The sequence below is a fragment of the Mytilus edulis genome, chromosome 13 (genome assembly GCF_963676685.1).
Source record: "Mytilus edulis chromosome 13, xbMytEdul2.2, whole genome shotgun sequence".
Classification (NCBI taxonomy): Eukaryota; Metazoa; Mollusca; class Bivalvia; order Mytilida; family Mytilidae; genus Mytilus; species Mytilus edulis.
In genome coordinates this window covers 4,937,114-4,953,126 of record NC_092356.1, presented here as the reverse complement: position 1 = coordinate 4,953,126, position 16,013 = coordinate 4,937,114, and the positions used below count along the sequence as shown (strand labels likewise).

At 32.4% G+C, this 16,013-nt stretch overlaps 1 protein-coding gene across 1 annotated transcript in view; it reads left to right on the top strand.

Moving 5' to 3' along the window:
* Nucleotides 1–6,889, top strand: part of LOC139501619 (uncharacterized) — a 41,559-nt gene extending 34,670 nt beyond the window's left edge. The window contains exons 13-14 of the mRNA XM_071290739.1: nucleotides 4,996–5,604; nucleotides 6,107–6,889. Coding sequence (XP_071146840.1) covers nucleotides 4,996–5,604; nucleotides 6,107–6,333 — 836 coding nt within the window. The 3' untranslated portion in view covers nucleotides 6,334–6,889. The remainder of the gene's footprint in view (nucleotides 1–4,995; nucleotides 5,605–6,106) is intronic.
* The last annotated feature ends 9,124 nt before the right edge of the window (nucleotides 6,890–16,013 follow it).

Sequence of the window (16,013 nt, the reverse complement as noted above, 5' to 3'; positions counted from 1 at the left end):
TGTTTATCAGGTCAACATTTATCTACTCTGAAATTTTTAGATGAATCGGACAACCCGTTGTTGGGTTGCTGACCCTGAATTGTTAGTTTTAAGGAAATTTTGCTGTTTTTGGTCATTATCTTGAATATTATTATTGATAGAGATAAACTGTAAACAACAATAATGTTCAGCTAAGTAAGATTTACAAATAAGTCAACATGACCGAAATGGTCAATTGACCCCCTTAGGAGTTATTGTTCTTTATAGTCAATTTTTAACAATTTTCATAAAATCTATTAATTTTTACTAAAATTTTCCACTGAAACCAACGGGCCAAGTTCATTATAGATAGAGATAATTTTAAGCAGCAAGAATGTTCAGTAAAGTAAGATGTACAAACACATCACCATCACCAAAAAACAATTTTTTCATGAATCCATCTGCTTCCTTTAATATTCACATAGACCAAGGTGAGCGACACAGGCTCTTTAGAGCCTCTAGTTTTATGTAAATCTAAATAGCTGCACAGTAATTCAGTTATAATTTTAGGTCCAGAGGCACTGTAGTATATAAATAACTACAATATTGGAAATCAATGATCATTTTTTATTTTTTTTCAAAATATCGCGTCAGAAACAAATATCAGTAGTTTTCATACCTCAGACTGACAGTAACATGTAATCATGTAACAGAATTATTTGTCTGCATCAATCAAAACTGACCATATTTGACAGCATCAACCAAAACTGACCATATTTGACCGCTTCAACCAAAACTGACCATATTTGACCGCATCAACCAAAACTGACCATATTTGCTCTTTTTTATGTAACTCTTATAGTCAAATAGTAAATCTGTAATATTTTTATGTAAGGATGGATTGTAAAATCATGAAAATAGAAATGATAGAAATATTGGACCACAATGCTACCTAATTTCATTTGCATCAATTTAGAATGCAAGCATGTCCTCTTTTTATTCAAAATATTGCATCATAAACAAATATCAGTAGTTTTCATACCTCAGACTGACTGGTATAACAAAATAATTTGTCCGCATCAACCAAAACTGACAATATTTGCACTTTATTATGTACATGATGTCAATCTTAATAGCCGCAAAGTAAATCACCTATATTTTGATATCAGGATGTATTGTTTAATATAAATGAAAGCAATATTGGAAAATAAAACTATGCTCACATCAGTTTATAGTGCCAGCATGTCCTCTTTTTCATCAAAATTTTGAATCGTAAACTAATTTCAGTAGTTTTGATATCTCAGACTGACTCGTGAATATAACAAAATTATTTGTCCGTATCAACCAAAACTGACCATATTTGACAGCATCAACCAAAACTGACCATATGTGACAGCATCAACCAAAACTGACCATAATTACACTTTGTTATGTAAATCTTAATATATATATAGCCGCATACTAAATCACTTATAGTAATACATATTACGATGGATTGTATAATTCAAATGACAGTAATATCAATGAATATTGGAACACATTGGCTACAAAAAAATTTCCACATCAATTTAGAATATCAGCAAGTCATTCAAGTCCTTTTTTTATTCAAAATATTGAATTGTAAATACATTTCAGTGGTTTCGATATATCAGACTGAGTGATAGTTGTTTTAACAAAATTATTTGACCGCATCAACCAAAACTGAACTTATTTACACTTTATCATGTAAATATACATGTATATGGCCTCATTGTAAACATGGTAAACCAATATTATTTCTATGTGAGGACGGATCGTATGATAAAAATGACACCAACTTTGAAACACAATACACCTTATCGCTAATCCTGGCTGACCCGGCCTCTCGAACTTTTGAAGCATACAACAATGACTTTTCCATTGTGGCGTTAGATATTTTGTTTTATGACGTCAAAATTTTATGGGAACCTGTGTGATATCCAGTAATGGCAGACAAATAGCGACGACAAGGTGTATTTATACCATATCTAAGAATTTAGCGTGCCTTTATTTCCTCTCTGTATCCATAATAATGAACCGTCATTAAACATGCTAAAGTGACTTTTAACATGTTTAAGTCAGTAGTTTGTGATGGGTTTTTTTTAAACAAAACTATTTAATGGCATCATCCAACACTCACATGACTGATTCATATTCTTTATTCTAAAAATAAAATAAAAAGTACATGTATGGGAAGTTCTCTTCTTGGAATAGTATACTTTTAATATAATTTGAAGAAGGCAAAGAAAAATGCAGGATTTTGTTTGTAGCCGAACGTCCAGGGGCAAATGTTTCATTCATGTTCAGATCCAGTATATTTTTGACTAATATTACTAATATTAAGAAGTTGGTCACGTTTATCAGATACAAATGTATATAACAGATCAACATAGCTTACATCTCAAATTAATGTAAAAAGTTCAATAGTAATTGAAATAAAACAAAATAATGTTATAACTATTTTAAAAAATCACGTTTATATATTTAATCTGTTAATCTCCTGTATTTAGCATGTCAGTAATTCATATATTGAAGCCAAGTATGCTAATTAAAATTGAAGTTATCGGAAGTAAACTTAGAGTGGGAGGACAATCGTTTTAGAATATTAAGGAACTTTACAAAAAAATATACAAAGCAACGTGCATAAGCAAATTATGTTACTGTAAAAAAAATATGACGTTCTTTGTGGAAGTCAGTGTCACCTTGAGTACCAAAATAGGAATCACGGATATAAAAATAAACACACATTTAATTTCAATTGTTCGCTTACTCATTTCATCCATATACATGTAATAAAATCAATTTGTATAACTAAAAATAATGATTTTGATAAATATTTATTTAAATTTAACCAATATGATCCCAAAACATCAGCTGGACCGTACGCGTATACTCATACGGTCCGACCGTACGCGTATGGTCGGACCGTACGAGTATACGTATACGGTCCGGACCGTACGCGTACGGTCCAAATACTCATATGGTCTGGAACATTGCTGTTTGTATTTTATATCAATCAATAGCTTAGCTTTCTTAATGGATGGTACATGTTAGAAAGGCTTGTTCTGTCGACGCGCCATTTATGTAAATCTTATCGGGAACAGAGTGTTTCCAATGCAGATAAACGAATAGCATCCTTTGTTTTTGAACTTGCAAGCACATAACTGTTAAATATTCTTTCGTAAATATTGCAATACAATTAACACCAATGACAAATATCAATATAAAAAAAATACATGACGATCATCTGTTTTTCTATCATGAATAAACATGATAAACATGTTGAGTAAAAATCATTGAGACAGCAATTTTACGCAAAAAATAAACCAAGACATACATGTATTGAGGTCATTATACAGTTTTAATTAATATCATCCCGGCCGACCACTATTACATGATTTACCTTTAATATGTATTAATTTGTTCCCCTGGTGGTGAATGGTGTAAACATAATGGGACATACAAACAGCAGAAATTGAATTTGGAATTGTATGCTATTATATCATTATTAATTGTTATTGAATAAATGGTAACAAGGAAATATTATGCACAATGTACAATAAGAGTACGGAAAAGAAGTGCTTCACTAAACGTTTTGGAGAAAGAGATGAAGAACATTGTGCAGGACAGAAATTTAAGTTTCTGAATAATATGGTTTGTTCTCATGTTTAATCGAAATAGCTTCAAACGATATTCTATATTTGATTCTTAAAAGCATCCGGACTCGAAATAAAATCGTGCGTCCCAATACGAAGTTCGACGTAAGGTAGAGGTCAGATGTCAGAAGTGTAGCCTTGTAACATGCCAAATACGGATCCCTCAAAGGCTTGTTGATAAGAGAAGCGAAAGATACCAAATGGACATTCCGTGTCATTTGGTCTCTTGTGAAGAGTTGTCTATTTGGCAATCATACTACATCTTCTTTTTAATATTCAACTCATTAGTCAACAATAACCTGACAACGCCATGGCAAGATATTTAAAACAAACTATAGCATACAAAACACATACTATATAACTAAAGACTGAGCAACACGAAGCCCAACAAAACCTGTGGTTATGTCATTTGCTTCGAAACGGTAAGCCGATCCTGAAAGCGGTTTTCAAACTAAAGAGCCCTCAAGGGTGACTAGGGAATATAATTGTTGTCACATCTGATGTCTTTCGATTGACAGCAAAACACTTTGGCTAAGCGGAGCGTTCGTTTAAAGGTGTGGGATGTACAAGTACGCTGCCACGTCCGGTGTGAATGGGGACATTCAATCTAATACTCGTGTTAATAGAGTGCCATGCTCTCTGCTCGTTAAGAACCCTTGCAACAACTCTGCGAGGGGTTCGTATAAGGCATTTTACAAGGTATTTCTGTCCCTATTCAATTAACCCTCATTTTTAGTGGCAGTCTTAATTTCTCCGACCTTCATCCCGTACGGCCTCCGTTACATAACCTACTTTCCAATGTAGTATTTATCATTATGTGTTCTCTTTCTGAACATGCATGAAATATTTGCCACCGGACGTTAAACAACCAACAAACACTCGTAAAGAAAAGTCCACCCTTTTCTGTCCATTTTTCTGTCCGTGGTTAAGGTTTAGGACAAAGGAATCATATTGACATTTTGTTTGGCTCATGATTTAAAATTGGAAGGCCAAACAAATTCACACATATATTATTCCACTGCATTGGTATGTCCAATACAAGACTACATGTATGCTCTACACTCAAAGGTTTTTCTATTTCTGTCATTTATAAACTTTTTTTAATTTTCCTTTTACTTCATGATGTCGTTGAATCATGCTAAGCTTGATGTGTCAATAGTGAAAATAACACTCAATTAAATCGTTAACATCTGAGAGAAAATGTGAGGTCGTGAAAAATTAAACATTACATATATAGTGTGCAAAGCATAAGAAATTTTACAACATTCAATTCATTTTAATAAATAGCGATAAACTGCATTATAGATTAAGCAATCGATTGTTGTTATAATCAATTCAATACTTCATTATTTATTTTTTTTAGAAAATGAACCAATTAAAGAAGAAACATTCACCCATGATCAAGCATCTGACAAAAACAACCTTCCTGTTTCTGTCACTTTACGTAAACAGATAAATATAAAGATGTCAAAGAATGAAAGTCAGGTCATTAATAGTTGTATCAAAACAGGCAATACATTAGTGTTTACCGACAATATTAATAGACGACTTATTATTTGTAATTCAGACGGTACTGATATCCATCACATTCCTCTGTCCGATACACCACATTATATAACAGAGATAGATAGTAACACTGTAGCAGTATCCTGTGTATATGACAGCACCATACTGATAATAAATATATCTACACGTTCTGTCACCAGTACAATCAACACCAGTGGTAACTGCTGGGGAATATCATATAATGATAATAACCTGTACGTTGTTATTGGTAGTATAATATATGTGATGAACCTGACAGGTAAAGTAATACGTACTATACCGGTACCTACAGACGATATCTACGATATTACAGTAGACAGAGACAGGTTGATCTGTTTAGACTTGTCTACATCAGCAATATACTGCTGCTCGTTAGATGGAAAGTTAATGTGGAAGTTTAAAATGGATGGATTTCAAGATTTTACTCGTGTAACAACAGATAATGAAGAGAATGTTTATATTACTGATTGCAGGAAGAGCACTGTATTAGTTGTATCTGATGATGGTCAACATCATAGAGAACTTCTTACTGAATCAGATGGATTGAACAAGCCACGCGGAATTTATTATGACAAAAAAGAAAATATTCTGCTTGTTTGTAATGAAATAAACGGAAAAGCTTTTCTTTTTGACGTGAAAAAGAACAAAAATAAACATGAATAATTCTATCAGACAATGAGTTTATTTGGACTTGGATCTATTTGAGTATTTGTCAATCAAAATGATTTCTATTAATTTTTGTTTTCTATACTATCAATCTTAATAACATTTTGTATATTTTTTTTCTTTACTATTAGTTTAACTTATTTTCTTGTCATGATCTGTACAGTTGTATTATAATTCTGACAATACATCAATATACTGCTGCTCGTTAGATGGAAAGTCAATGTGGAATGTTTATAAAAATGATGAAATTCAATATTTACAAGGTGTGACAACAGATGATGAGGGGAATGTCTATGTGACTAATGCGAGTACACACACTGTAATAGTTGTATCTGATGATTGTGAACATTATAAAGAACTTCTTACTGAATCAGATGGATTGAATGAGCCGTTTGGAATTTATTTTGACAAAACTGAAAATATTCTGCTTGTTTGTAATGAAAGAGACGGAAATGCATTTCTTTTTGACGTGATAAAGAAATTAACATAAATAAACATGAATAATTCTTTTAGAAAATGAGTTGATTCAAACTCGAATCTATTTGTGCATTTAGTTATTCAAAATAACTAGTATCATTTTTTTGTTTTCTTTACTATCAATCTAACTTAAATGAATATTCATTTTATGTACAGAAAAACAAAATTAACACATTTTGTTATGTACATGTTTTGGGGTAAATTAACACTTTTATTTCATGTGTGACAAAAGGGTAACTTGATATGGAAATTTAATGAAATATTACAATTGTTTTATTGATTAACACCAATTGATAGTTGAAAACTAAAAAAAAGTTAAAAATATATTTCATGATATCTTTTTAAACCATATATCACTAGTTTAAGAGGAAATTTTAATATTAGTCATATGTATGTCCTCAATAGTTTGTTTATTCGAAACATATACGGATGTTATGGTTCTAAAAAAATTCAAAATAAATTACACATCGTAGTATGTCGTTGGGTTGCTGTATATTGGGCGATAAACGCTTTAATTTCATCTGTGACAACAAATCAATTTTATAATAAATTTAGAGAAATGTTACAAAGACATAATGTTCTTTGATTTACATCCACTTTCTGTTTCAGAGAAAACCATGACTGAAGATAGACTTCATCATATCCTTGAAAACTTTTTTTTTTAAATTTTAATTATATGTGTCTCCTTATTAATTTGTCGGATGTGTATTTTGCAAATTAAAATCAGAGTAAATTCTCATTTATGTGGTGTCGTCGGGTTGCTTGTCTTATGGACTGATACTTCTTTTTTCTTTCATTTGTGTGGTATGAGGGTGTGGATGGGGTTCTTCATTTTTTTATTCGTTATACTGTTTGTTCATTATTTTCTATTCTTTATCATGGTTTATATTGTAGCACCTCATTATTCCCTATTTGTTTGTAAAAAATGGCGTGGCTCTGTACTTAAACATCCTGTCATTGTGTTATTGTTCTATAATACATTTTGTATTTTTGTCTTTTATTATTGCTAATATGTTTTTGTCTATATATGCCTTATTGTGTTCCTCTGTTACATATTACGTGGCTTTGTCCTAATACACCCCGTCATTGTGTTATTGTCCATGGTGTTTAAAAAATATAATCACGCAAACAGGGTTGTGTTTTTGTTTCCTTTTCTTGTTCTTTTAGTTTGCACTCATGTTTATTTGTCTCAAGATAATTAGTAAGACTTATGTAGAGCTTGCAAGGACGTCTGCGTTATTTTCACAAAATTGTGTACCCTTTAATTCTGTTGTTTTTTGTTTGACACCTAAAACACATTTGAAGCAAGTGCGTGTTTGCGTTTCAGGACAATTGGTTCTTTCATCACTCAGAAAACACCACAGCAAAGTGTCAAAGTAGTCACATATGTCATATCGTTTCCCTTAGATTTTCTGAATCAATGTGTTTAATATTTAAGAAGTATTTGCCACTGAAAGTTAAGGAGAAAAAAATATCAATCCGTTATGTTTGATTCAAAGCAAAACTGGTACTGCTATCAGAAATGCTACCAGATTTATATGTTAAAAGGTACCAGAATTATAATTTAGTACGCCAGACGCGCGTTTCGTCTACATAAGACTCATCAGTGACGCTCAGATCAAAATAGTTATGAAGCCAAACAAGTACAAAGTTAAAGAGCATTGAGGACCAAAAATTCCAAAAAATTGTGCAAAATACGGCTAAGGTAATATATTCCTGGGATAAGAAATTTCAAAGTTTTGTAACAGGATATTTATGATACTTTTTTCAGCCAGCTTGTGAACTAGGAAAATTAAGTGCTGCTTTAATAAATGAGATATGAGGTAATGTCAATGAGACAGCAATCCAACTACAAAAATAACAGAAAAACATCTAGAGGTAGACGTGTTTATTCGTCACCAATACTGAGACAGGCGTCATAAAAATTATGTCATGTAAGTGCTATCAGATTTATATATATAATTTTTTTCAGCCAGTAGTGTACACGGAAAATTAAGTGTCAACGTATATTTGTTCCGCCTAACAGAAGTTCCACTGGAAACTTTGTTATAAACAATGTCATAATATCTGTTCCCGTTGGAACAAATATTCTTTACCATTTATTCCGTTAGAAACATATACTGTAATATTTATTCCAGTGGAAATAATATTCCAGAATAGTTTTTCCATTTGAAACTTATATTATGTAGGAACTTCCATTTTGTGATAATAGAAGGAAATTTAGATGTGGGACATACGTCAATGGAACAGCAGCCCAAGGATAGGAAAAACAAAACAAATTCGTGATGCATACATATAGTCTTCGCGGACAAATAGACTAGTCACCAAACATATGTCTCACTCTTAATCGTCTCGATTCCATGAAAGACAAAAAAAATAAATACAATAAAAGCAATCAAAGATCTACTGTTAACACTTAATTCTCTGAATAATGGAGGGGGGACATTACGTCGATATAATATACATGTGTACGACAACGTTCCTGACATGGGATACTCACAAAATGTAACAGGATTAGACGAAAGATTTGTTTCCCCACCCCCTCTTAACTTACTAGAAATATGAGACTAGTTGAAAACGTATATAATACATACACAAACTAACCAGAGTTTTGCCAATACCTTCTCTGAGGAAATTTTACAAATTGTGTACTATATATGGCTATCAAATCTTTTACATCGTATTCTAACTTCTGAAAGATGTGGCTTGTTTTGTCTCGTAGCACGTGTAGAGATTTGTTTCTTTTGCCTTTTACATTGTTTTGTGTATTGACATTCTCTTTTTAGAAAAAAGAAGGAGGGGAAGGTACCGTGAAATATATTTTTCTAATAATAAACATCAGCTATAGAATGTGATAATGTAGGCAAACAGAGTAGATGACTACATTTTTACGAAAGCCGAGAAGGATCATTCAAAATTCATAATTCAAAACTCAAAATTCTCACATCAAAAATTCTGATTTCGATTCCCGCCGTTTCTTTGTCACGAAGTCTCTTTGCCTCAAATTACCTCTGTGAAGATTGACTGCTGGTTTAGATGTTATATATCTTATTATAATATTAAGACATGTATACTAATTTATTAATTGAAGTAATGAATAATAATTAGAAAAAGGCTAAACAAAATTAGCCAACAATTACCAAACAAATAATGGACGAATAGGACTCTTTGAAAAACGGTTTCCACTCAACACTACTTTGATAAGTTTAAATAAAAGAAACAGGAGCATTTTTTGCAAAATATAAATAACCAATACTTTTTTAATATAGAAATATTTTAGTTTATTTGTGTACACAGAAAATTAATGACGCAAGGCTTATTTGACAAATGGCTAGTTTTATTATCGACTCCTAGGAGTCGATATTAAGAATTGAACGATGGACACTTAGGGCGTGAATTTTTCTTGCTACCTGATTGGAAGATATTACGAGTCGTGAATAATCAAAATTTATTGATTGGTTAGAACAATCCAAACCTAGTAAATGTCCTTCAATCCCGTAGAGTATCGGATTTGTCGTCTCTTTTTTACCAATTAGATTTTACACAGTAACTTTTATCTATAAATAGACGAATCTTCTGAAGTAAACAACAACGTTAAACGATACTTATTCATAACCTGTGACCTCACGTGTGTGGTAAAATTTGTTGATTGATGCACGTGGTTATTCTAGTAAATGGATTAATCTACAAAGCGAGAGCACTTTCCATTTTCATCAGCTAAGAGTCGAATATAGCACTTTTTGAAAGGCTATCGCTTGTTATCTGCAGTTTAAAGTTGAACTGTCAGAATGATCAAGAAAAGTAACGATGTCTTTGTGTGTAGGGTAATAGAAATTAGCTATGCTATTTGTTTTGTCTAAAGAGAAAGTAATTAAACTCTATGATAAAGGTCAGTTGGTCAAGATACTAGAAGCTGTGGTATTCTCACGACGGTAAGGATTTTCCTTGATTGTTTTAATCAGTAAAGATACGGAAGGACTTGGTTTTTAAAGTTTATATGTTTAAACTTTGAAGCTAACGTTGTCAATGCATCTGAAGTAATGTAAATTTGTGAATAAACTAAAAAAAAAAATTCTTGTAAATAGATAACGTATTATAAATTAGTTTATGGGAATTCCCATAAAATTGAGAATGGAAATGAATAATGTGTCAAAGCGACAACAACCCGACTATAGAGCAGGCGTTTCTAGCTACATTTGTTATAGAATACATTGTCGTATCATAGTATGGTTATGTTCGTCCGTCTGTGTCGGTGTTGCTCCTCACCTTGGTCACGTTACAATATTTGAATTTATTTCTGCTACGTAATTATCTTGGTTTCAATAGGTTATTGCAAGGTCATTTCTAATGATATCTTCTTTCTGTTTCAGAATTTCTTTCCTATAGATGTGTGCTTGAAGTGGCGGATCCATGGGGGGGGGGGGGGGGGGTACGTAGAGGGCGTACACCCCCCTTTTGTTTGCACTTTTTTGGGGGTGTAAAATGATTAATCAAACTAGACTGTGAACTTTGCTATTCCCCGTGTATTTAATTTTTATGCGACAATTCTTTACTTATAAAGATATTTTCGCTCGTATTTACTGAAATATATTATTGATAATGTCAAAGTCATGAAACGATGCAGTTGACCCGTGCGTCGAAAAAGCGTTACTCAAGTCATTTTGAAATTCAAATTACTGTAAGTACATGTAACACATTGCTAAGGCTGAGTTGAAAAGCATGACACCATCAAAGCGACAAAGGATTTATTAAGAACATAGTGACTTCTATTTCACAATTTTACTAAACAGAAAGAAATACTATATTAGTACACTCTCGTGAAAAAAAGTTCCACATCAAAATTATTTACCTACGAAAGCAATTTTTAACCCCACACGCCCCAGTCTAATAATAACATAGCTGAATAATGATCCTCAGTCAGTAAGCTCTAGATATATTTTGATTCTAAGGTAAGAACCATTTGATTTAAAGAGGCAGTCTGAGTTTTGCCTTAAACAACAAGTCTGGCTGTATATATATGCAATGAAAACAATAATCTTGTCCGGTTTTTTTTTTTTTTTTTTTTTTTGGCTATTAGAAACAAACATTTCTAGCATTAAATGAACATGATGAATAAAAAACGGGCGTATTTTTTGGGAGCCTGGGTTAACGGTTTGCATGCAAATTCCATATCTGACTAGAGTGTCTGTTTTGCCGGACTGCTATATTGAATATTTTTTTTCAAGCCACGACTGCAACCTGCCAGCTGCTGGGTGGCCTTTATGTCTCCATTTGTTGATCGTCATTCATAAATTCGTTGTCATTTCAAACTCATTTGTAGCCTTTGGTTGATTTGGAACCCCTCACTTCCCTTGATGGGTGTCAAACATTTGGATAAACATTGCTTGTTTGTCTTTCCAAACTCGAGTCGGATACATATTGCTTGTTTGTCTTTTTTAACTCGAGTTGGATAAACAATGCTTGTTTGTCTTTCTCTCGTGTGCGGGAGATTCAGGCTACTTTGAAGAACCTTTGGTAGGCTACGGCTGTTGTCTCCACTATGGTCGAATTGTTGTTACTTTGACACATTCCCCATTTTCATTCTCAATTTTATTATAGTAAATTTAATTGAATAGCCCGGCTTATAATTCTGTGACGTTATGCAACCTACACATACAACAAATGAAAATCTTCGATGTACATTTTTACTGGTAAGTCCCACATCAAATACATTTATAAAGCTTTCATCCATAGGATCTACCCAATCATTTCATAATAGACAATTAATTTGGAGAATACGACATAAAAAATGTCCAACCCTTACACTTTAACTGTAAAATATACATGTCCCGCGTCAGGCACCGTTGCAAACGTGTATTTTACACTTATTTTATGTTGTTTTAGCCAAAAAAAAAAACTTCCCAGATCTTTTATAAAAGTATATTAAATATTATTTAAATATACTTGAAATGACTTAAAATTGAATTCATTTAACATGAGGTATCATTTAACATAAGTTATATTGTCTCAGTAACCCTTGCCTCACTTTTATATTACAGGGCCATAACTTCATTGAGGCAAATGCCTCATGTGAAAATTTCAAAATCAAACGCTTGTCTCCATATCAAATTGTGTTCACGTCGAGTGCCTTGCAAGAAGCAAGTTATGTTGTCCCACAGACGTAGCCATTAATTTTTTCGGGATCAATGTTTCTTATTTATTCGTCTTTTGTTCAATGATGCCCTTCTGTATTCTGTTAGTGTGTCATTCCTTTTGTAATTTAGTAATTTTGTAATTAACTTGATCATGAGTTTAAATAAAAATAAAAATGTGTCTATATAGTACACGAATGCCCCACTCGCACTATAATTTTCTATATTTATTGGACCGTCAAATTTGGGTAAAAACTTAATATGGCAATTTAAATGAGAAGGATCATATCATAGGGAACATGTATACGAAGTTTCAAGTTGATTGGACTTCCAACTTCATCAAAAACTACCTTGACCAACAACTTTAACCTAAAATTTGCACTATCATTTTCTATGTTCAGTGACCTGTGAAATTGGGGTCAAAACTCTAATTTGGCATCAACTTCATCAAAAACAATATTGACCAAAAACTTAACCTGAAGCGGGACAGACGGGCGAACGTACGGACGACCGGACGCACAGACCAGAAAACATTATGCCCCTCTACTAAAGCCACAGACTAAACTATGTGAATTATATTTTTGCTTTATCATGCATATTGGTCTTTTGATGTTTTCCCTAGAAACTTTAGTCTTACAGTACTGAATCTATACATTTTGCTTTGAGACCAAAAGATTGTCAAAAAATTATAAACACAGAACTTGCATCTTCAGATTAAGAAAGGGTCTGGGGAACACCCAGAAAGCATGATTTTGCATCATTTGTGCTATAGCTTTGTGGGGTTCAGTGGCTTCAAAACCCTTCAAAATTTATTTTGCATCGCTCCGCTCGGCGAAACATGTTTGCCAATACTTTTAAAAAGGGCTAGAAACAACTAAACTTTAAAACTGTGTATGTATGCAATACATGTATATGCAGCTCAGATTATAGAAGATTCATTTCTGCAGAGTAAGATGATTAATTCTGATTTAATGGTACATAATGGCTTGACTAATTTATACATGTATTATAATTTATAATAAACAAATAATTTAAAAATTGTATGTTTTCGAATATTATAAATATAGTTGTGAAAATAAACAATCAGTCCCTTGGTTTTATGAAAAGGAAAAATCTTGCTTCAATAGTGCAGAAAATAGATAACCTGTCCCCCCTCCCCCCCCCCAGAATATCAAATGGTCGTCCTTTTATTTCTTATTAGATCTTAATTCCACTTGGTTCACCTTTCAAGCAAATGTGTTGCCGATGCACTTAAATATGCGTCTGCATTCTCAAGTAAATTGAGGTCAACAGCCGACCTGGCGTAGAGTTCAGTATTGATTTCATTTAGTTTAAGGATTATAGATATACAAGCATTAGCCTTTCAAAAAGGGCTAAAGTCAACTCTTAGCTGAGGAAAATGGAAAGTGCTCTCGCTTTGTAGATTAATTCATTCACTAGAATAGCCACGTGTTGAAGTAGTATTATATATCGTTTAACGTTGTTGTTTACGAAACTCCAGAAGATTCGGCTATTTATAGATAAAAGTTACCTGTGTATCAATATGCATGATTATGACCAGGCAAAATTTACTTGCTAAAATAGAGAGGACAAATCCGATACTCTACGGGATTGAAGGACATTTACTAGGTTTGGATTGTCTTAACCGCAATCAATAAACTTTGATTATTCACGTCTCGTAATACCTTCCATTCCGGTAGCAAGAAAAATTCACGCACTAACTGTCCATCGTTCAATTCTTAATCTCGACTCCTAGGAGTTGATAATGAAACAACAGCGGAAAATCATAAGAAGGCATATATTTTCGGCAATAATCTATTTAATTGTTAACGGTCAATTGTGGAAGGAGTAGGGATCAGCGGAGTGTGATGTTAAACAAAACAAAGAATTTTACAATTATGTAAATCCTCCGGGTTACGCATTTGTAACAGACGTTTTGACGAAAATAGTGGTAAAATAACTTTTGATAGTAAAAATGGTTGTAGTGTAATTGACTATTTATTATTATCTGAGAATATGTTTAAGATTGCAAAGAGCATGTAGACGAAACGCGCGTCTGGCGTACTAAATTATAATCCTGGTACCTTTGATAAGTATTAACGTAGGAATGTTTACTAGTTTTTCATGTCACGCTCCATCGTCAGTTCAATTTAGGGACAATACTGTAAATTTGATCAAAGACCAATGCTCATGTAGTAATCATGTTTATAGTACTTTTAAATGAAGAAACGAGGGCGAAAATGATGTCAGAGAGAATTTGTTGTCTAACACCCAGCAGTTTGAGGATATGTTGACCAATAAAGAGGAAAATAGGGACACCAATATCTGCGTGAATGAATCAAATAAACTTTTGTCTGATATTTTTAAACAGTTTACAAAGTCAGAAATTAGACATAAGAACTACTGTGATATATGTACTGATGATTTTAAACAATGTAAAACTACAACGGAAAAACCCTGGTTTACAGATGAATGTAATATATATATATATATATATATATATATATATATATATATATATATATATATATATATATTTATTGATAAAACTACCCCTTTACATCGGGGGCAAACACAAACAGGGTATCAGTGTTTGCGTCATACAAACTATAAATACAATAAATACAGTGTAACAGTACATAAATAAAAACATCACTATCATTAAAAATGTCAATATATTCGTAAAACTATTTCTATTAAAATCCAACATATGGTTAAATAAGTGAATAAAAGAAACCTTAAAAGAACCTTGCGATATCCTGAACATTTTTAAAACTGTTACACATATAAACATAGACTTTTCCTAAAAATACATGCATATTCACATAAACTTGACACAATTTCAAACTTTAATACATAAGTATGCGACAACTCATGTTTTTGTGAGCTGTAATGATATTGGTCAGATATTGTTTTCCCAATTTATCAACCTTTTTTCCGATATCATCGCCGATAATAAATTGAAGTTTATTAAAGCGAGGCAACTCTGAGAAAAATACGCCGGTAACTGCATTAAGAGGAAAATCGTGCAAATCAGAAAGGAAACGTTCTCGAATAACAATATATGCTTGACATTCTAACAGTACGTGTAAGACGGATTCTTCAGTACAATACGTTTCACATTCATTACTATCTTTCAATTTCATGCGGTATAAAACAGCATTCAATGGAAAACAATTCGTTCTAGCCAGAAATTTAAGACGAGAGGCCCAAAAATCATCTACGTTTGATAAATACGATTGTCGTGTTTGTGTTACATAAAAAGAACGGTAATCACATAGGCTTCGCTTTTCTAGAATAAGCATCAATACCAAAAAACCTATTAAATGTTTATATATTAACGTGTCCATGTATATAATGGTACAGTCCAGTGGAAAGGAACACAATGTATGCCATTTATATAATTAAAACATTCATTTTTAGATAGAGTGTCTAACCTAACAAAATATGCGATCCTTTGACGGTCCATGAAATTTGTTAAAGATTCTCACCCTAATTCCGATAACACAGAGCATTTTGGAAAGTTTCTTTTAGAGTTTATTATAACTTTTGCGACGTTGTA